The 22,046-nt window shown below is 34.5% G+C and overlaps 1 protein-coding gene and 1 long non-coding RNA gene across 2 annotated transcripts; both read left to right on the top strand.

Annotated features, from left to right (window-relative positions):
• On the top strand, positions 1-5,880 carry LOC127854255 (uncharacterized). The gene is made up of 2 exons (XR_008036991.1): positions 1-328; positions 4,677-5,880. It is a non-coding gene; the product is annotated as an uncharacterized LOC127854255 (long non-coding RNA).
• A 9,673-nt stretch (positions 5,881-15,553) lies between these two features.
• Positions 15,554-21,667, top strand: LOC127852468 (uncharacterized). Its single transcript, XM_052386423.1, has 9 exons — positions 15,554-16,011; positions 16,357-16,378; positions 16,881-16,946; positions 17,502-17,567; positions 18,347-18,412; positions 18,937-19,002; positions 19,663-19,926; positions 21,294-21,410; positions 21,654-21,667. The coding sequence occupies exons 1-9, from the start codon at positions 15,850-15,852 to the stop codon at positions 21,665-21,667; spliced, it is 843 nt and encodes a 280-aa protein (XP_052242383.1). The 5' UTR covers positions 15,554-15,849.
• The last annotated feature ends 379 nt before the right edge of the window (positions 21,668-22,046 follow it).

Below are 22,046 nucleotides of genomic sequence, written 5' to 3'. Positions count from 1 at the left end.
TCGTCATTCGTAGTTGACAGACAGTCCCTTTAAACAGCGAATGTTTTGATAATGTCACGTGCACTGTATGCGTTTTGTCACAAAAAGGTACCGCTTGGGTGTCTGTTCCCCACATTCTCCTGGGAATTTTGAACAATCATGTCGACTTATAAAGTTGAACTTATTTTGACTGTGGCGAGCGAAACCGATCTGAAAACTGTAATTGAAAGAGCAACGGAGGATAAAATGGCCTTCGATGTGATGGGAAGAGAACTTCGCTTCCAGGACAGTGACGAACTAAAGATGTTAAAGGAATGGTGCGAAGGCCAGGGAATCAAACTTATTTAAGGTATGTTAAGATTTATATTCTCTTTATTATTTTGGTATATTATAGGTATGTATCAATTCTACGCATTATGACGGTACGCACCGAACTTAAGCAACTTTGCGTTGCGTTGAAATGACGTTAAATCGACTATTATTTAATAAAAAAGGACGTTTCCAACCATGCAAATATTTTGACATTATTTAAAGACAGTACATCTTGGTGTACATATAACTTAGGATTTACATGTATATGTTGATATAATTACAGTGTACATACTTTAGTTAATACCACACTGATCACGGTATCTTAACATTCGTAGTGCGAAGTTCTAGTTATTCATTTGAAAACGCGTCGTTTAGGTTCATTAAAGCATTCATTGACGAATTGAAATTCACGCAATTGTATTCCAATATAATTTTAACAATGCATCAAACTTATTGATTCATAATAAGGACATATAGATATGCTTTGTGTGGTAATTACTAATGTATTTAGCATTCCATTGAAAATTGCAAAGTAACTTAATTCTTATATAGATTTCGAAATGAGGTAAGTGTGACTTTTCTTCGGACATGCATAAACAATCATTATGATTGTACTTTTTAAGCAATTTCTTAATTGAACACAGTTCTAGGTAGCTGGTAAAAACAAATTTCGACGTAAAATAAGTTCAATTAAAGGAAAAGAAAATATGACAAAATGCGAACTACTATTCTGTTTTTGCACAAAATAACGTTGAAATATAACACTTGTGACAACAATTCGATCACGGAAAATCCTATCTTAAAACACTTAAATCAGTAGATGTATGAATTCTAAATAGCAAAGTCTATGACATCTTTTTAGGCAAAACAAAATGCTGTTCATCTCACCCTCAATAATTTATTTTGAGAAACACGAAATGGACCAAATTAAATGAACGCACGCAAATATTTTCCTGCAGACGGATAAAGTTTCTTGTCAAAATAACATGTTGGCACAAATCTATTAAGTCACACCATGTGAATAAGATGCAACGCATGACATCCTCCTTTTAATAATCCACACTGCAAGTTCATATAAATTATCGTATTTAAATTAATTATGAATGTTAGAATTTCATAATTACATTAATTTACAGAGTTTAAGTTTTCCATTATTATATGCTTTATGCAAGCTTAATTTCATATAAACCTGAAATGCAAACATGCAATTATGTTCGTAGCGCAGAACTTGCAAGTTTCTCCAGTTTTGTGCGTAACCTCTATAAGAATAGAACAGATTCTTTATTCAGGCAATCAGTCGTGTACATAGTACATTGACATTGTTGTTATGGAACGAATATATTAACTATTATTTTTTTTAAATAATGTAGACTCCTCTGTGAAATATAACATTCTTAGTATTTCAAACATATCGTATGAAGCAAAACAAATTAAACGTAAGATTTACATGTCTTACAACAAAGATGATCAGTAAAATCACTGATCCAAAATACATCGTTTTTTTTTTATCAATTTGACCCAAACGAACGCCTCGTTCGAATACAATCGCAGGCGCAAGAGCATCATATTTGTTCTTCTGTTGCTTCAAACGTTGTGTGCACAGTGTTTTCATGTTTGAGATAGCTTTCTTTGTATATCACTCTCATATGCACCAGAATATGAATTAAGGACCTTCCAACTCTAAATATGTGCTTTGTGCTTTTTGCTTATCAACCTTATGCTAACGCGTAGATATTTTACTAAATTCAATTCAATGTCGTTATTATCTCATATACAGAAGATATTAAATAGTAATATTACAGACAGTGAGCATGTCACATATTACATAAAAAATATACAATAATCAATTACAATATATACATGTAATGTAACATACAATATAAAGTGACAACGACAAAGTAAGTTGCACAAAGAGAAATCCCATTAAACGTTACCCAATATGGGGACTAAGGATGCTGCTGCTATTAACCCATTCATGCCTAGCGTCCGGAAAAAAGGACATTGCAAACAGCGTAGACCCAGACGAGACGCCGCATGATGCGGCGTCTCATCTGGGTCTGCGCTGTTTGCTTAAAGAAATTTATGTAAGAAATATTCTAAATATAGAAATAAATATACCAGACACCCCTACTTTTGGAAATAAATTGATCCAATTTAGAAGGATGGGAGAGTCCACTGGGCATAAATTGGTTAAAGGATCACAGATACATCACTGGCAAATGGCAACATTCGTGTACGTATCTAAACGCAGTTTTTATAAATTATTCATCATCTTCATTTCTTAGGTAAGGCGACACAGGTGCTCCGAGCAAGCGCTGGGAAAAGTGTGTGGTGTCTGTTGCTATAAGCTGCGCGATACAACTTTCACCTAGTCTGGATATACCGTATATGAATTTTAAACGGCTCTCGGTATTTGCCGCACCGTCGCTAAGTTTATAAACACTTGCGTCATTGTAAGGGGGTTGCACATGTGTGACATATCTCTTAATACTAAAATCTTTGCTATCAATTTTGTGAATTCTTAGCAGCTGAACAATACAATTACAATATTACAATATGTAGCTTACCATCATCTTTCTTTAAAGACTGATGATAGATAACACATTACAATATTTTCATTTTCTCAACTTCTGTAGACACACTACCCATTTCAACTCCATTCCAACACTTTGAATTTCTACTAAAGTTGAATATTCATTTCAGTATGTTACTGAATAGCAAACATTACAAATATCTGTTCATAAAGACTGGGCTCATCTGATTAAACGCGAACGATTTATTGACCCTCTGCTGCAATACTAGCCAGAGTGGTCGGTTAATGGGTTCATCGCGATTTTCGACATAACAGTTAAGGGTTCCTAAACACAGAGGAAATGATGTTGCTCATGCACATGCCTGGGACTCAAGGTTGTTATAGAATTATAGTCGCTAGATGAATATAAGGTGGAAGTCGTTGTTTTTTTAAACACATCATCGTTTGCTTACAATGTCATTAATTCACTGAATATATTTTACAGCTTGTATCATGTGTAAAGTTTAGAGTTGTAAGTTACGTAATATTTACATTATTATTTGTTTCCAATGCCATTAAAAACAAAGTCTAAATATTAGTTTTACTCCGGAACACAATATTCGATTGGTTTTTCCAAGATAAAGTCTCGCGCGGGAGGTATAAATAATGCTTACATGTACAATTTGTGTGCGCTATCCCATTGTAAACCTTGTCAAGTTTAACCTTTGATAAGTTAAACATTAAATTCATGTTTAAACTTTTCAAACACTATCTTAGTTTAAGTACAATTCTGAAGAATTCCTAAATGTTTTAAAAGTCATATTTTACAAATGATGCTTTTGTGAAGATAAAACACGGAAATCAGTTGTAGTACACATTAATTGCTAGCATTGAACTTGTAATATTATATAATCCAGCTTCATCAATATGCGCCAGTAACAACGAAGGATTGCACATTTACTATGAAAGAATAAATCTTTTTTTCATTCTAAAAGAAAACGTTTTCTTGTCAGAGTCTTATATTTTGAGGGCATGATCATCTGCGGGCGCTCGAAAATCTGTTCCTGCCCGAGTGCGCAGCACGAAGGCAGGAACGGATTTTGAGAGCGCCCGCAGATGATGATGTCCGAGAAAATGTTTGCGACCGAGTAACGACTCATGTTCAACGTGAACGAACTTTATACATCTGTATACTGCGACCACTCTAGCATCAATATTAAACAATCCGTGCCGCTAATATAAGACACCAGACAAACAGAAATATAACGATTTTTACAAAGAATACAGAAAAAAAAATAAAAAAAATTTAACTATTACTCTCATAAACAAACAACATAAAACATATTGACGGTTCATTAAAATATTTTTACAATATAGTCTTCATGACGAACAAACGCAACACCACTATTTTGCATTGAATCAAACACATACACAAACAGTAATACAATGCTCAGATATATGCATGTAGCATTTACCACAATTCATTGTAAAATATTAAAGTTACCTTGCGTATATATGTATATCAAAAATCAAAATGAAAAATTACGTACTCATAATAATAATAATAATTTTATTTGTGCACATAATAAAATACTACAATCCATATAAACAATTATTAACAATACAAAAATATCACATATATTTACAATCATAGAAAATAATACATATATATAATTTTTTTTACAATTATCTTCGGATTTACTCGATTGTTTCATAAGTTTAAGGACACGAACCCGTTTTTTAAGCTTAAATATCGAGTGGCCACCAAACAGTTTCATAGATTGTCTCAAATGAATAAAACAATAATTCAAAGAGTGAATTACATTGGATTAACGTTCATTTCATATTAAAAGTTTTGCTCTGTTTGCTTCAGATTCCGACATCAACTATCAACCGGCAAAATTTGACGACGGACATGGCAAACCTGGCAGTCGACAATAGGTATTTCAACTTCTAACGGCACAAATCGACGACGGACCTTCGCATGGCAAACCTGATTGGTGGATTTATGCATGGACTTTTTCGACTCCCAGTCCAAGCGGATATATCGAACTTAAGTTATTGACACATACTATTACAATGTGCAAATACACCATGCACGAAATATTCTAAATCAGTTACTACAACTCAACTCAACATAGACAGTTCTTTGATGTATGTATATTTATAGCTAAAAACGAAGTCTGAGAGAGAAAATTCTAACGTAATTTGGACATTTTTATCAATGTGCAACTGTGCAAAATATTTCGGATGTTTCTATATCTTAAAAATGTTTTTTTTTGCCGTGATCGGTGGAATTGTGACATTAATAATGGATAAACCTAGTATCATATTCATCTGTTAAATATCAGCTATATAACATATATAACATGTAATATATATGAGTCGCGTTCTAGGAAAACCGGCCTTAATGCATGTGCGTAAAGTGTAAAGTGGAGTCGGCACAGGCTAATCTGGGACAATACTTTTCGCCTACACTCGATTATCGTTTAAAAGAGACCTCCTTTAAACAAAACATTCCATACACGCGGAAAGTGTCATAAGTGTCATGTCTCATTAGACTGTGCGGAACGCACATGCTAATCTGCGACGACACTTAATGCACGTGCATTAAACCCAGTTTTCCCAGAACGCGACTCATATATAACATATATCAACTTCAAACCATAGATTTTTGATGTTGAACTTTCTACAGTAAATATCTATTGTCGACTGTCGCTTGTACGCTAGTTAGTGTAAAAGTTATCTTAAAGGCAACAGACTAGATTTTACACCTGGGAGAGGATAAATGTTTATAAAATATCCTTGCTGGAAGTTTCAAGAAAACCTTGCAACTATAACCTAATTTAACAGCTATATAATATCTATCAACTTCAAACTAAAGATTTTTGCTATTGATCTTTCTACAGTAAATGTATATTGTCGACTGTCGCCTGTAAGCTATTTAATATAAAGGTAGTACTGAAAAGTATGTCCCAGTATAATATATCTATATTGTGTGTTTGTTTGCATAACTGATATTTTTTCCTATTTGTAGTTTAGTTTCTTTTTATATTAAACTTTTATCCAAAGACGTTCTTAAGATCTTTGTTTTTTATTTTGATGATGATTAGGTTGTTGTTGATGATGATGATGATACTACTGCTGCTGCTGCAGCTGCTGTTGCTGCTGATTATAACGATTATTATGACGATGATGATGATGATGATGATGATGATGATGATGATGATGATGATGATGATGATGATGATGATGATGATAAGAAGGATGAGGAGGATGAGGAGGATAAGGGTGATGATGATGATGAGGTAGAGGAGGAGGAGGAGGAGGACGAGGTTGATGATGAGGAGGATGATGAGGAGGATGATGAGGAGGATGACGACGATGATGACGATGATGATGACGATGATGATGACGATGATGATGACGAAGATGACGATGATGAGGATGATGATGAGGAGGAGGAGGAGGTTGAGGATGAGGATGATGATGAAGAGGATGAGGATGATGAGGATGATGAGGAGGAGGAGGAGGATGAGCATGATAATGTGGAGGAGGATGATGACGATGATGATGATAATGATGATGATGACAATGATGACGATGATGACGAGGATGATGAGGATGATAATGAGGATGATGAGGAGGAGGAGGAGGAGGAGGATGAGGAGGATGATGATGATGATGAGGAGGAGGATGATGATGATGATGATGATGATGATGATGATGATGATGATCATGATGATGAGGATAATGAGGAGGAGGAGGATGACGATGACGATGATGATGACGATGATGAGGATGATGATGAGGATGATAATGATGAGGATGATGATGATGATGATGATTACGATGAGGATGATGATGATGATGATGAGGATGATGAGGATGATGATGATGATGATGATGATGATGATGATGATGATGATGATGATGATGATGATGATGATGGAAATACATGAGGAAATAAACTCGCTTTGACAAGATATAAAAATTAAACACGTTTTCAATAGGACAAGCAAAATGAATACATTTGTATTACATATAATTATTTCAGGTTTTACCTAGTCTTCATTTTAAAGGCATTGCCTGATTTTCACATTAGAAAACATCTGGTTTTAATACCTAAAATATTACCATCAGGAACTCTGGCTACCGTTGATTCATCTGATCAATTTACAAAGCATGTGGCGCAATTTTCGGTTGAACTAATTGACTTTGATAATAAATCTGACTGACACGAAGTATAACGGTCGTCTGAGCGCCCATTATTTAGCACCTCAGATTGAACGCTATTTAAAACCTCCTATGTCCGGTATTATGTCGACATTTCAATGTTATTAAAACTGGAGTTTTCTTAGAAAAGTGGCACATCCCGTGTTGGCATGCGGCTTGAAATTTTATCAATGTGAATGTGTCAAAACTACTGTTATCTTCAAAGTTCTCCCGGAAGTACACTAATGATCCTTAAAATTGACCTCAACATCGCGTTACTTTGTACCGCTAGACATCTTAAAATATAATGACATCTAAAACAGAAGACATTTCATTGTGTGCAAGTTTTCATTGATTGTATTTGATTATCTTAAAGCCTTACAAGTTGAGTTGATATTCAGAATATGCAAATATAAGATTTGTAAGTATGTGTTCGTTATTGGGTTTTGAAACCTATACTGATGTAGGAAATCTAACAAGAAAACCAACGTACTGCCCAGAAAACGAGAATGAACATGCTGACGGACGTTATTTTTAGAAGTTTCGATAATAGAACTAAAAGGACAGGTCTTCTATATGTATAGCCTCGTTTAAGTATATTGTGGTATTTCATTCATGTAATTGATTCGGTAACGTCCTCATACGAAGAGCAATAACGACATATTGAAAATTATAATGTTTATTCTTGTATTGCTGTGTTGGTTTCTTGTTTCTAATATCTGTAGAAAGTGTTGTTCAGATAATGAAGATTGTGCCCGATTTAACGACACGCAAAGGTCATCATGTCATAAGGCTTTACTTCTTATACGTTCTCAAGGTCAAATTATTGTTTGAGCATGTTCCAAAATGTGTCAGTGTATGCGAGCATTTAGTTCTACGTTCATCATACGTTAGGCATAAGCTTGATGCGCTATAGTGATGCTAAAGGTGCGTTATTTTAATTTATCTCTTCGATCCCCTACGCATTATGGTATACATGTATATTTGCAAATTTAGAAAAAAACATACTGTTTAAACCAAGTGCGCCTCTCAAACGCTTGTTTACGTCACAAACGGTCGTAAACGCTACATTGATTTAAGTTCATATACGTTTACACACGAAAATTATAAGCATTTCGTATAAGCTGCCTTTACGCAAGTCATACGTTATACAAACTCGAAAGATGTGCGTGTAAGCAAATTTCTAATATTAAACGCACATACAATCCTCTCATACGCTATAGTGTGACTGCATTGAAATATTTTAAGTCAATACAACCAGATGATAATCATAACAACCATGTCGACGCTACAAACATTTATAAATAATGTCGCAAAATGAGAACTTCGATGGTAGCAATCAAAGTTAAACTTTGCGCAAATTATCTCAACTAAATTTTAATTAAGTCAAGAACCTGTGGTCTTTTTTACGGATGCTGCCACCAGTCCATTTGGACAAATTTCCATTTAACTTGTACACTAGCCGAGCTAGTAGAAATTAAATAAAGTCATTTGTTTCTACAACTACAGTTTATTTACATTATAAACACGTATTATTTTAGCATTTTCCAACAAAAGTCAAACATTAGACATTTAAATCACAAACGAAATATGTTAAGTTTAGATACATTCCAACAACTCCAGGAAAACATCCCAAAAGCCCCCAAAAGCCCCCCGGTATACCGTAACTCCACCGGCACTCACCGTGGCCATTCCGGCATCAGACCCCGGCAGAGCTACGGCAACGACCCGGTTTGACTCCGGTCGTCGCCTGTAATGCCCAGGCGGAGCCCCGGTGAATGCTGATTCGCCGGTGGCGTCCCGGCAGAGCGCCGGTTTACCGATGTACCGTAGCAATACCGGGACTCTGCCGGCATTCATCGGGGCTCCACCGGGGCAACACCGGCGACAAGCGGGGCGTTGCCGTACCTCTGCCGGGGTCTGTATGGGCCTCGGTAGAGGTACGGTGTCGTCCCGGTTGTTCCCGGTGCCGTCTCTGTTGTCGCCGGTGCCGCTCCGGTCGTTGCCGGTCGTTGCCGGTGATTCCCGGTTTGTCCCGGAGGTGTTAAACGTTTTAATACTTTGCCGGTGGAGCCCCGGTTCATCCCGGTCGTCCCCGGCGCGGGCCCCGGTTCATCCCGTTAGATCCCGGATCACGCACCGGGGCCCGCACCGGGGCTCCACCGGCATCATAGTGAGACTGGGCCTTAAATGTAAGTTTTGTGTTGGTTTTTTTTCTACATCAGAATAAAACTCCCTTTTGGGTTTAGCAACAATTGCGCAGGATGTAAACCAAGCGTGAAATCTTTGAACATTGCGGAACTTTCCTTTATTAATTCTAAAGTCACTCGAACGATATTGTATATTCTGCAAACACACATAAACTACTTATAAGGTTGATTCACCAATGTACTTTTTAGCATTGACAATGTTGGTAACATAGACTTTTTACCGGGTATATTATATTTTTTATACTTGAATTTGGAGAAAATGTGGATTTTACGGGGGACTTAGCGGGGATTTAGCCTGTTTTGAGTAATCACGTAATTGACTTACATGTATCATGTGAATAAAAACATTATAGTAGGTTTTAACATCTTAATATGCTTGGTCGGATTGTTTAAGTTTTAAACTAAAGAAGACAATACGAAAATGTGACCAGCAAATTCTGAAGACTGCTTCACTATTTGTACATACAATTTCTTATCTGTTTAGTATAATCGAATACAGATCAGTAATTTTGTAAAAGAGAATTGTGCGTTTTGTCTACATCAATGTTTGCATTCAATATTGACAGTCAATTCCTTAACATTTGAGCAGTTTTCTGGGTACAAGAAACGCCCATGCTATTAATCTGATGTTATCAATTTGATAGTGATTGGCCCTTCGAGTTTAATGGTCAGACTGCCCAATGAGATAGCGATGAGGCAACATGCTACAAGCTATAAAAAGCGATTCCGTTTCATTTCTGTGACATGTGGTGAGTGAAAATCTTTTGGAATGGCAATGCGCACGTCGGAAAGACAAAAGAAAACGTATGTAGATTTAAGATTATGTTCTTGAAATGTTCTTTTGAATGACAATGTTTTTTTTTCAAAATAACATTTTTATACAAATATCGTTAATTGTTCGAACTTTTTGACAAGTTCTTGTGTATGTATAGTAACTGTACAAAAACAAATATGCTTGAACCAAGATAATTAACTTGATTATGTAGATCACCGAAACTTAAAAATGTATAATTATGCTTGGTTACTTATAGGCCCACCGGGTCTGGTGTTGTCTGTTTCGTTATTTTATATAACTTGACTACTATTAAGTTTATACGTATGTCACAAAAATAAACAATAACTTGCTTATTATCACCACTTCAATACCAGTATCATCATCTGGTACAAAAATAATTTAAGAATAATTATAATAATAACATTCGATGTGTGGGTTGAGAAATTCCCTTGGCTTCAGATTGTTGAATCTGGTAGCAGTTATAGACTTGTTTGCAAATTTTGCAAGAAGATGGAACAACCTATACTTCAATTGAATATGTAACTAGATGTACCGGTAGGTAAGTTTTTGAGAAGCTAAATTAAAGAGACTTTTTCACCGATTTTGGCATATATTGAAGTTTGTCATTAAATTATTTCTATTAATAAATGTAAACATTGGATCTAAAAAACTCCACTAAAAAATCAAGAATCAAGAATAAAATTAAGAAAAAGAAAAAAAAGTAACCCGCATCAGGGCTCGAACCACCGACCCCTGGAGTCCTGGAGTAAAAGTCTACCACTTATACCACTCGGCTAGGGATGCTCAAAAATGAAGGATGCATTTTATTCTTTATATAAGCAATACTCGTAGTTTCACAAAATATAACAACAAAACTCTCGAAATTATTCAATCGTTTCGCGTTGCAACGCTTTATAATTTTCATGTTTTTAAATCGTCAAAAGATGCATATAATGGCTATTTTAGAGCACAGTAAATGTTCAGTATTACTGTTTCCTCACAAATATCATAACTACAACGAAAATTTGCGAATCTGAAGCAATTTTTTTTTAATTTTGTCAATTTACCAAAACGTGAAATGGCCCCTTTAATGTTTCATTGCAATGCGTAATGAAAAATCCTGTTTTGTTTATGCCGTTTTACTGAGTCTTACTCAAAAAGCGCTTACTTAATTTGGTAACGTGTTTACCAAGCGTGTATATGATAACACATGCGAGTCAAACAAAATGACGTCTCAAGGCAGACGAAAAGTTCCGCTTATATAAAAAACGTATAGATTCCCTAGTGGTAAATAAATCTAAATCCGGTGGCGAATCAATTGCAAAGGGCATAGTCAATGACAGTATTAACTCCATGTTTTGTTCTGTGGACATCTGCGGTAGTATTTTAGTCTGGACTTTAACAAAAACAACTTATTATAATTTATATTCTGTTGTTCAGTGCAAACTAAGATCAGTATCAATACGTTTTCGTGATGTTGCATTTTCGTAGGCAATTAGCATGTTGGCGACTCTTGTTCTTCGTGAACAGTTTTCGAAATTGCTAGTTATATAATATTTTCCTGCAGTGCTCCGTTAATGGATATTCGGGGGTAAATTACGCCCGAAAACTGCGGTCGTACGCCCATTTTTTAAACCGTGGAAGTGCCTTGGACGTCCGATAATCCGCATGTACGCCGTTTGATAATACAACAACAACAACAACAACATTTATTAGCTCTTAAGCATATCCTTTTTTTAGCCAAATGTATAATATACACGTGTAAAGACATGGATAATAATAATTATGAAAATAAGGTAATAATTATGAAAACTATGCAATGGGAGAAGTTAACAAATATTTTACTGATTTATAACATAAGATATGTTCCTTTAACATCGATAACTCCAGTTGGTAATAAAATAATGTAACAAAGAATACACTATTTTGCAAAATTAATTTCACTTTAACATTGATACGTATCAGTACTCATCGAATTCTGAGAAAAAAAGTATACTTAGATTAATTAATTTGTTTCTAAATTGTTCCGTAAACAATTCGCATTATATATGCATTTTGAAAGATTTATGATTTATTTTTTATTTTGTGTTCTCATTAAGTTTGATATGTTAAAACTTATTTAATTTTGGCCATGCTTGATACTATTACTTTAAATCTGTTTTTCTTATATGTTTGTAATGGCCATATTAATAAGAAATGGTATTCACTTTCTACGACATTTAGATTACAAAATTTACATTTTCTGTTATCCCTAGCAATATTGTGATATTGCGGTATCGACCTCGTTCTATTTCTAATCTGTGTGATGAAAGGCGGAATTGAGTTAGTGCTATCTAAAAAAAAATGCACAGGACGTAATAATATCAAGTAAAGCTGGTCATTCACACTCCGTTAACTCCGCCCACGAGCTACTGTACTGTACACGAGGAAATTGTATAATTATTTAATTATACAAACATATCCAATGAAAAATCAAATAACATGGCTATAGTCTTGTAAAATTAACAATTATAACTGTTTGTCGATTATTACGAATTTCATTAGCATTAAAAATATATTAAGCGGGGTTTATAATGTCTTTTTTATTTTCCGACTGCATTAGAATGTCAAATTTATTTAAAGTTTGCCAGCTGGCTAGGTTCTCATTCTGAGAACCTAGGTTCTCATGAGAAACCTAGTTTCTTGGGATTATGCGTCGAACCGCTTGCCATAATTGTTTGTGATGTTTTGCTGTGCATCATTAAATATCACAGAATATATTGTTTTTGCGGTACTGTTATCACTCGATCTAAGTAGGTTTAACCAATATTGGAATGTATGTAATTTGCGTGTTATTAATAGCGGGTATCGTCCTAATTCTCCATACATTCCGGCTTGATTTGTGGATTATTTACTTTTAAGATTTTTCGAAGTAGTTTTGTATGTATTTTTTTCGATTTCTTTACCCTTCGCAAATCCCCACACTTCTGCTGAATAGTGTAGGGCCGGTGTGACTAGTTTATCAAATAGGTTTCATTGTTCGCGTGTCGAGAATTAGTTTTGATTTATAATAGTGAAAAGTCTATGTAGAGCTATATTTCCGCGTTCTGCTAGTGTTTGGGCTGTTCTATACCAATTAACATTCTTAATGTAACATTTATAGTTTGATACTAAAAAATCAACGGAAATTGCGTGAAGTATTTCATAAAATAAAGTTTACAAATACAAAATCAATGTTCCTTATAGCAAAAGCCAAAATTTCAAAAGAGATGTTTTCTGGTAACATGGATGTCATTATATTTTGTAACAAAGACGAATTAATATCGAACCCACAATTCTTCAATAAGAGTAAACCGGTTTTAAATTGTTCAATGTTTTACTTAACAAAATGTACATCAAAACGAATGAACTCGCTGGCGTAGTTTGCGTACCCGTCGTCCCGTAAAGGTTTACTCAATAAATTTGTGGAAGAACACCCGTTTGTCCACTGATGAAGAGTCTATTGAATGAATGCTAATGAAGAAACGGCGGGAAAATCTCCTTGTGCACTTCGTGCCGACGCGAATCGACTTTTCAAGTCGATTCGGGGCATGCTCATGCAACAAATTGCGGGAAAATTTTCTCGAGCACTTCGTGCCGACGCGCGTTTAGTATTGAAGACGTCTTGTCCATACATGGTGTATTGTTACGTTTACGGTCTTGTGAATAAAGGCAATCAGATACAAATACGAGTCTTTTTCAGCTGCTGTTAATTAATAAGCTTTGCAACGTCGTAACGTAATGAACTGAAATGGATTCTGTTGATATTGACTGTCGTTTAAACGTTAACTGTTTTTGTAAACGTTTTTGAGCAAAACACGAAACGCGACCGTTTAAACGTTTAAACGTGATACTCTTACTACATATATGTATATAAAGCTTGACCAATTATAGTTGTTGTTGTTGCCGTTTTTGCATTAGTGTGTGTATTGGAAGCAATACACATTGAGATGATGCATAGAAATACATTAATAATAGAAAATACTTTTGGTGTAAATTTTTTATTATCTGGAAAAAGGCATCTGATATGGCCAACGTCCGCAGTAAAATACTGAAATAAAACTTGGACTTCCCTAACTTGATGTCTCGGGACTTCCAAAATTTAAGGCTCGGAAGTCAGGACTTCCAACTTTTGAAAGCTAGTGGAAGCGTTGTTCCTGAAAAACGAGCGAAACAATTACAACACTACAACACAACAAACACACCACTGAAACGAGCATTAATTGCACGTTTGTAATATTTTAGTGATGGCCAAAAGAGAAGACCACTGGAAACTGCACGTGATAATTGTGGAAGTTTTGAAGATCCCCCAGGTTTTGAAGTCAGACAAATAAATGACTACATAGGTATATGATTATTCACTATTTACCGGTTTTATTTAACCAGTTGCAAATGCACAATTGTATAACATGACAGTACGATCTAATTCCGTATTTACGGATGTGTGTTACGCATTTGCTTAAGGGAGGGAATGGTCCTTTACCTATATTGAATTTAATAAATGAGCATTTTGTTATCATATATTTACAAGTTTTTTTGGCATTAAGATTGCGAGGCCAAAACTCAAAATTGCAACCTTTGTGTTAATCTTAACATGTTTGTTAGATTATAATTTATTTTTTTATGTATGTGCACATTTGCTTGTCAAATACAATCACAAATTGAAAAACAAAAATTGCAATAATGCGTGTATTATCTTCGAGGAATCAACTTGTTAGAAACTATAAAAAAGTGTCAAGGAAATGACTGTTTGTTAATGCAAAAATTGTGTAATCGTTGTTCTAATAATAGTTATATTTTGGGTAAAATTAAATGACTTTGCTGAAAGCGTTTGATAATATTGATAATTATCGGCAGATAATATTGTACTTACCCCAAATCTTTCCTGAAAATTGTACGTCTGGTATTATTTGTAGCATTTCAATCATCATTTCAGGCGAAGGCGTTTTTACAACCAAGGCGTTTGCCAAAGGAGAGTTTTTATTAGAGTACAAAGGTGACCTGATTAAAAGTTTGAAACAAGCTAGAAGATTGGAGAAAGAATATGCTGACAAAGACCTTGGTTGCTTTATGTTCTATTTTAAGTACAGGGAAAAGTCTATGTGGTAAATGTTAATTCTTTATATTATCATTTACTGAGTATCTTAATTATCACATTTCTAGAAAAGCTGCAACCGTTTCAGTAATTATATCTTGTTTGATTTGCATTGAAACTAAAAAGTTTCGATCGATAACACGCTGCTTTAAAAATGAAACGCTTTGAGATTCTCTGTTACTACAATAAGGCCTTATAATGTAGCCGTCATTTATGCCAATGTACAATAAAACTACTTATTAAAATATTGATTATCCTGATTCTGTAGTAATGAATTATAAATTCATATTAATCAATGATACTTAATGAAAACACACTTTTTACATATGAAATATATTCTGCTGATAGAGCTGATACATTTTGTGTTTAGTAAATTGTAACCTACACTTATGGAATGTGTGCAAACGGTTTTATGTTCAGTTAAACATATTGCAGTGTGTGTAAATCTTTTTATTTTCATATAGCGTAATTATGTATAAACAATTTTCAAGCGATTCTAAACGAGGTTAGCTCTCGGCTGTCAAAGGAAGCAAGTTGTATTCTAATTTATCGATTTGAACGAGAGCAGATAATTATATTTTACATTCCACTATATTTTAAATTTATTACTTTAATATTTTACATTACACTATATTCTTTATTTATTACTATAATCATATTTTACATTACACTATTTTCTATATTTATTACTTGTAGCATTGATGCAACCCATGATATATTCACACAAGGCCGCATGATAAATGATGCAGAAAATGGGGACATGTTGCAAAACTGCATTATGAAAATAGTGCCGGTCGATGATAGTCCCCGACTATGTATATTCGCAACCCGTTTGATAGCCAAGGGTGAAGAGTTACGATATGACTATGGGGTGACAAATCTGCCTTGGAGAAAGGTATATACATACTAATACAAAAAACACCGCATTTTTCTACCCTGGAATCGTTATTTTATATAGTATTCTAACGCGACTGGTTTCGCACAGGATATATAGTACAGCTGGCATTCCAGACATAAACCAGTAAAGATTGAAGGTGTAGAATAAACTTTTTTTATCATTTATTAGTTGTGAAGTAGGTAACAACATTTACTTTTATGCACATTGCTACTGTTGTTTGGCTAGACTTTTTTAAGTGTTAAGACGCAATTGCACTTATCAATGGCAATTTGGCAAAGCTAAAATTTCCACACATGCGTTATTTTGTTATCCATATTTTAAAAGAGTGTTTTATTGTTTCAGAAAAACAAACAGAAATTGCAAGGTAAGCTTCATAACAAGCAGTACAATGCTCACATCACTATATATTCAGAAAGTTCTTTGATGTCATAATGGTATGGGTATATTGTTAACTATGGCATGATTTTATGATATGGTTTTGCCTTCTATATTATTTTATCTACTAAATACAAACTATTTGCTTTCAAACGCCTAAATGTTGTGCCTCATAAGAGAATTTTATATTAGCATATCATAAAGAAGCTTTCTCCATAGCGGCAAATTATTGTCAGAAATCGGAAGTATAACGAATATAAACGTTTTGACATAGACAATGAACTTGTTCATTTTTGAACGATATTAAAACATCTGTATGTTCAATGCAATGAAAAAAAATACTTTGATCATAGATCAATTGTGGTGTGTATATCATACCTCACTGCTTGCCTGCGCTATGTTGTTAAAGAATATAGAAAACATAACGCGGCGCTTTGATATTGACTTATATACCGTGACATGTACAAACCATCTTGAGCATTTTTTTACAGGTTCACAACAGTCAGGTGATGAACCGAATTCCGAAGGCCTCGATGTGAAGAAGGGATCCTCTACTGGTATGTGTAAGTTATTTTATTACTGAACATGAAAGTTCATATGTATGATATCTGTCTTTTTTTTCGGATTTTCTTTTTATCTGCAATTAAATTCTTAAGCCTAAAACTTAATCGTCAGCAATCATGAATTTGTCGCTTTTTCATCATTTTTCTATTTACTGTTATATTTGTTACTGCCATTGAGAATCAGATCGAACAAAATAACTTTGAGTGCCTTTAGACCCCACAATTCCTTTCAACAGAAGACACATATCATCAATCGGAAAACATATAAGAATAGTTTGTATCTTTTTAAACCAAACGTAATGTTCACTAATAGATACAACAAAGTGTATTATTTAGCAGAGAGACTAAGATATATGCTGGCTCAACTTTTTAAATGGTTATCGAGATGACATGCAATAAGGACACGTTATTGACCATATATCAGTTGCTAGGTGCATATACCACCCCTGTGTCCCGTTACGTTTCTTTGTTAAATGATATAGAATTCAATATTAAATCAAAAATAGCGATAATGTGATAACGATCTTTTGTATGTCTTTATACTACCAGGTACAACTCAAACAGGCAATGAACTTGATTCCGAAGACTTTGAAATGAAGCAACTCACAGAAACCGGTAAGCATTAGCGGTTATGTAGTTTACGTGAAATTACTGATACAATATGTCTGTCATTTCCGTCCAAGAAAAAAATCAGAGATTACATCACCATTTCCCACACGAGCAGGTACGTAACATGTAGATATATTAACATACATGTTTTTTTTAAACTGTTTTTAATTTTTTGTTAATAATTGCAAAATGTAACTTCATGATGATCTTATCTCACCCGGCAGTTTCTCTCAACAAATACCGCGCAATGAATCAGGATAGGCACGCAATGCTTTTATATTACATATTTGTTTTAAATCGAGAAGAGCGATACTTTTTTTTATTTTCATGAAGCGGTAGGAAGCAAAGTCTTCCACGCTAATGCCAGTGTAAGAAGTAAATAGATCATTAAATGATTTTCTATAGATGAGAACATTGTCCGATGTATACAACAATCTAAGTTTCGCATCGTAAATCGAAAATTGAACATATCAACGTTTGTAAGATGTACTGAAATCAAATATGAAGTCATCAAGCAGATATACCAACAAACATTCTTCTGCGCTTTTTGAAACAAACATAATTAACTTACATCTCTCTTGTTGAAAGATTATTATGATGCAACATATGTATGTTTAATGCAATGAAAACAATACTTTGTACCATATAATCAATTGTGGTGTGTGTATCCTACCTCACTGCTTGCCTGCGCTATGTTGTTAATAATATATAAAACATAACGCGGCGCTTTGATATTGAATTATATACCGTGACATGCACAAACTATCTTGAGCATTTCTTTACAGGTTCACAACAGTCAGGTGATGAACCGAATTCCGAAGGCCTAGATGTGAAGAAGGGCTCCTCTTCTGGTATGGGTTAATTATTTTATTACTCAGCATGGAAGTTCATATGCATAGCATATATTATTTTCGTTCTGTAAACTATCTTTAATTGTCTGCATATTTCCAAAGCTAAAATATTAGTAATGTGTCGATCTTTTATCAGTTTTCCTATGCACTGTAAGTATTTGATACCGCCATTCAAAACTAAATTTTGAAAATATAACTATGAGGTGCATATAAAACACCCCACACTATTTCCAACCAGAAGATAATATCATCAATCGGAAAACATATTAGAATGTTCACTAACAGATACAGCAAAGTGTATTATTTAGCAGAGAGACTAAGATACAAGCTGGCTCAATTTTTTAAATGATTATCGAGATGTCATGCAGCTAGGTCACGTTATTGCCCATATATCAGTTGCGAGGTGCATATACGTACTTTGTGTCCTGTTACGTTTCTCTGTTAAATGATATAGAATTCAATGTTTAATAAAAAAAAATCGCGATAATGTGATTACGATCTTTTGTATGTCTTTATACTACCAGGTACAACACAAACAGGCAATGAACTTGAGTCCGAAGACTTTGAAATGAAGCAACTCACTGATACCGGTAAGGTTTAGCGGTTATATGATGTACGCGAAAGTTCTTATACAAAAATGTCTGCCATTTCCGTCCAAGACAATATTTCCACAGGTGCATACTATGAACTTTCAAAATAGTGTACATGTATTGTATTATCACAGCATGATGATTGAATTAAAAACTATTTATTGTGTCTAATACATAAATTTAAAACAGACACCTATAAAACAGTTTAAAGTAGGGTTTTGTTTTGAAGCAAATAACTTTAAGCCAAAACAATGTTTGCTATTAGATTTTCATATGAGCTGTGCTCTGAAAAAACAGACCCGTATGCATGTTTGTATGTTTTTCCAGATTAGCCTTTGTAGTCTGATGGGAGATTAATTTCTACACATGCATGAAGCCCAGTTTTTTTAAAGCGCAGCTTTTATGCATATTTATAATCCACAAAAAATACCATTTCAAATGATCAATATGTGAATGGTATGGTACTAAAGAATTAAGTGTTGTGGTGCATTCTGAACTCTAATACATTGAAACTTCAGAAGCACTTAGTAATATCATATATATATTGCCCTCTTAGTAATTATGTTTTAATAACTATACACGATATTTACCATGAAAAGTGACTAATTTACTGATCGATTAATTAAACTTTGCTAACTGAAATCATTGTTTCCGATTCAGAAAACAGTATTTCAACCCCTAAGAATTCCAACAAACGACAGTCAACTAGCATGCTAGAGACTCAGGTCAATAAAATGCCACGAATATTGAAATCTCCGCAAAACGTTGGGGAAACTCGTTTGTCCGTGGCTAAGAACCTTGCTGAAGAAGTCAGTGAGGAAGACGTCTCATCGTCAAGACGCAGTGCAAGGGCAGTGGTTCCTAACAGCCGATGCAAGGACATTGTGGACCTTACAACAACGGCAGTTGGGAAACAGATGCCAGGTATTGAAATTAAGATGGAAACGATATATTATGACAGAAGGGTTTGGAGTAATATGTCACAATATATAATATATATTATATTAAGTAAGACTAAGACATTACTATAAATATGGGGTGATTTTCTATATGAAACCCTTATTGTGGGGTGTGAAAAAAATGTGGGCCGAATATACCACCCCACTTTTTTTAAACGTATTTTAACGTTGCCCTGGAGTACATTTTTCATTTTCAATCAATGTTTGATAAACTCGATTTGATGTGGAAAACTTACTTAATATAATATATATATATATATATATATATATATATAATATATATATTTATCACATGCCATACCCACTTCAAAATTCAAATAACATTTAAGACCTTTTTTTATACTAGATTCAAGTTTTAAAGGCTTCATTTTATATCTTAAAGATACTTATGAGTAGCAAACAGCATTCTCTGAGTTACTTTAAAGGGGCCTTTTCACAGATTTTTGCATGTATTGAAGTTTGTCATTAAATGCTTTATATAGATAAATGTAAACATTGGATCTAAAAATCTCCAGTAAAAAAAAGAATGAAATTAAATACTAGTAAACAAAAAAGTAACCCTCAACTGGGCTCGAACCACCGACCTCCGGAGTAAAAGTCTATCGTTTAGACCACTCAGCCATCATGCGAAAATGGGTCTTATTCCATGTTCGGCCAGCATAGCTGCATTCCAGCAAGTGCAGTAGCACTGTCATGACAGGAGTTTCAGTGCAATAGTTATTTTCAGCATTTGGGAAGGGGCCCGGTCACTTTCGCAAAAAATCGCGACGTTTTTACTAAAATTGGGAAATTATTGTTGTTGTTGTATTTTTGCTTACAAATGTTTCAAAATTGAGAATAAACGTGTTTTCAATAGGATATTCACTAAGGTACAACTTACAGAGGTGGATGGGAGATGAACTAAATATTTAGATCTTTTTTCGAAACTTTTGATAGACATTTTTGGTCCCACTTGGGAAAATTATATACTTTTTTTCCATTGGGAATGGGCAGAACACCGGCCCCTAATTTGAACAAACAAATCCATTGCTGTGTCGGCTATAAAGTCAAAGTTTTGCAGTCTCATAAGTGGATAGCGTAGCTCTTGACTAGTCTGTGCAAATGCGCAGGCTAGTCCGGAACTTCTCCGGCCGCATATAGCATAAGACCCGTTTACGCATGATGCTGGCCATAAGCTTTCATGTCAAGGTGTTATAAGTACTGTAATAGCAGGTCTAGAATATGAATTTACTCCAGGGACAAATGGTTAGAAGCTAGTAAGCATCCTTTTTGCTGGAGCAATGGTTAAGCTGGACTATTAGATTCATACTGCTAGATATTGTATATTTTCAGGTCCAGGGGATATTGTCACGATTATAGCTGGCATGAATGATGTTCTTACTCCAGTGTCTAAGGTTCAGGACCCAGAGAGCAGCAATCCAGAGGGCAAGGACGTGAATAAGGCTGCTGGTAGGAGTCTTGTGTTATCTTTTGATGAAATGAGTCTCGTTTTGGGAAAACTGGCCCTATTGCATGTGGGTAAAGTGTCTGTCCAGGTTAGCCTGTGCAGTCTGCACATAATCCAATAATATCACTAGAATGGTCTGACTGGTACCTTTTGGGATCCGAGATTTTTTTAAGAACTCTCTTTTTAAAGAAAATGAACTCTAGATTGTAAGAGACCACAAATACACAAATTTATTTATTTTACAGATATAAGTAAATAGACTTTTTCTCAGATTAAGACGTTTTTATGTCCCCCAGTTTATACTGGGGGACATATTGTTTTTGCCCTGTCTGTTCGTTGGTTTGTTTTTCTGTTGGTTTGTTTGCACAAACTTAAACATTGGCCATAACTTTGCAATATTGAAGATAGCAGCTTCATATTTGGCATGCATGTTTATCTCATGGAGCTGCACATTTTGAGTGGTAAAAGGTTATGGGCAAGGTCATCCTTCAAGGTCAACGGTCAAATAAATGGGTCAAAATCGCTCAAAAGAGAACATAGTGTTTCACAAACACATCTTGTTTATTTTTAATAAAAAGATCATCAAAAAATGAGTTGATTCAATTAAAAGGTATGAGTCTTGCTGATGGCTACACTGC

The sequence above is a fragment of the Dreissena polymorpha genome, chromosome 12 (genome assembly GCF_020536995.1).
Source record: "Dreissena polymorpha isolate Duluth1 chromosome 12, UMN_Dpol_1.0, whole genome shotgun sequence".
NCBI lineage: Eukaryota > Metazoa > Mollusca > Bivalvia > Myida > Dreissenidae > Dreissena > Dreissena polymorpha.
Note: the sequence above shows the minus strand (reverse complement) of the source record. Positions and strands in the feature narration are given on the sequence as shown.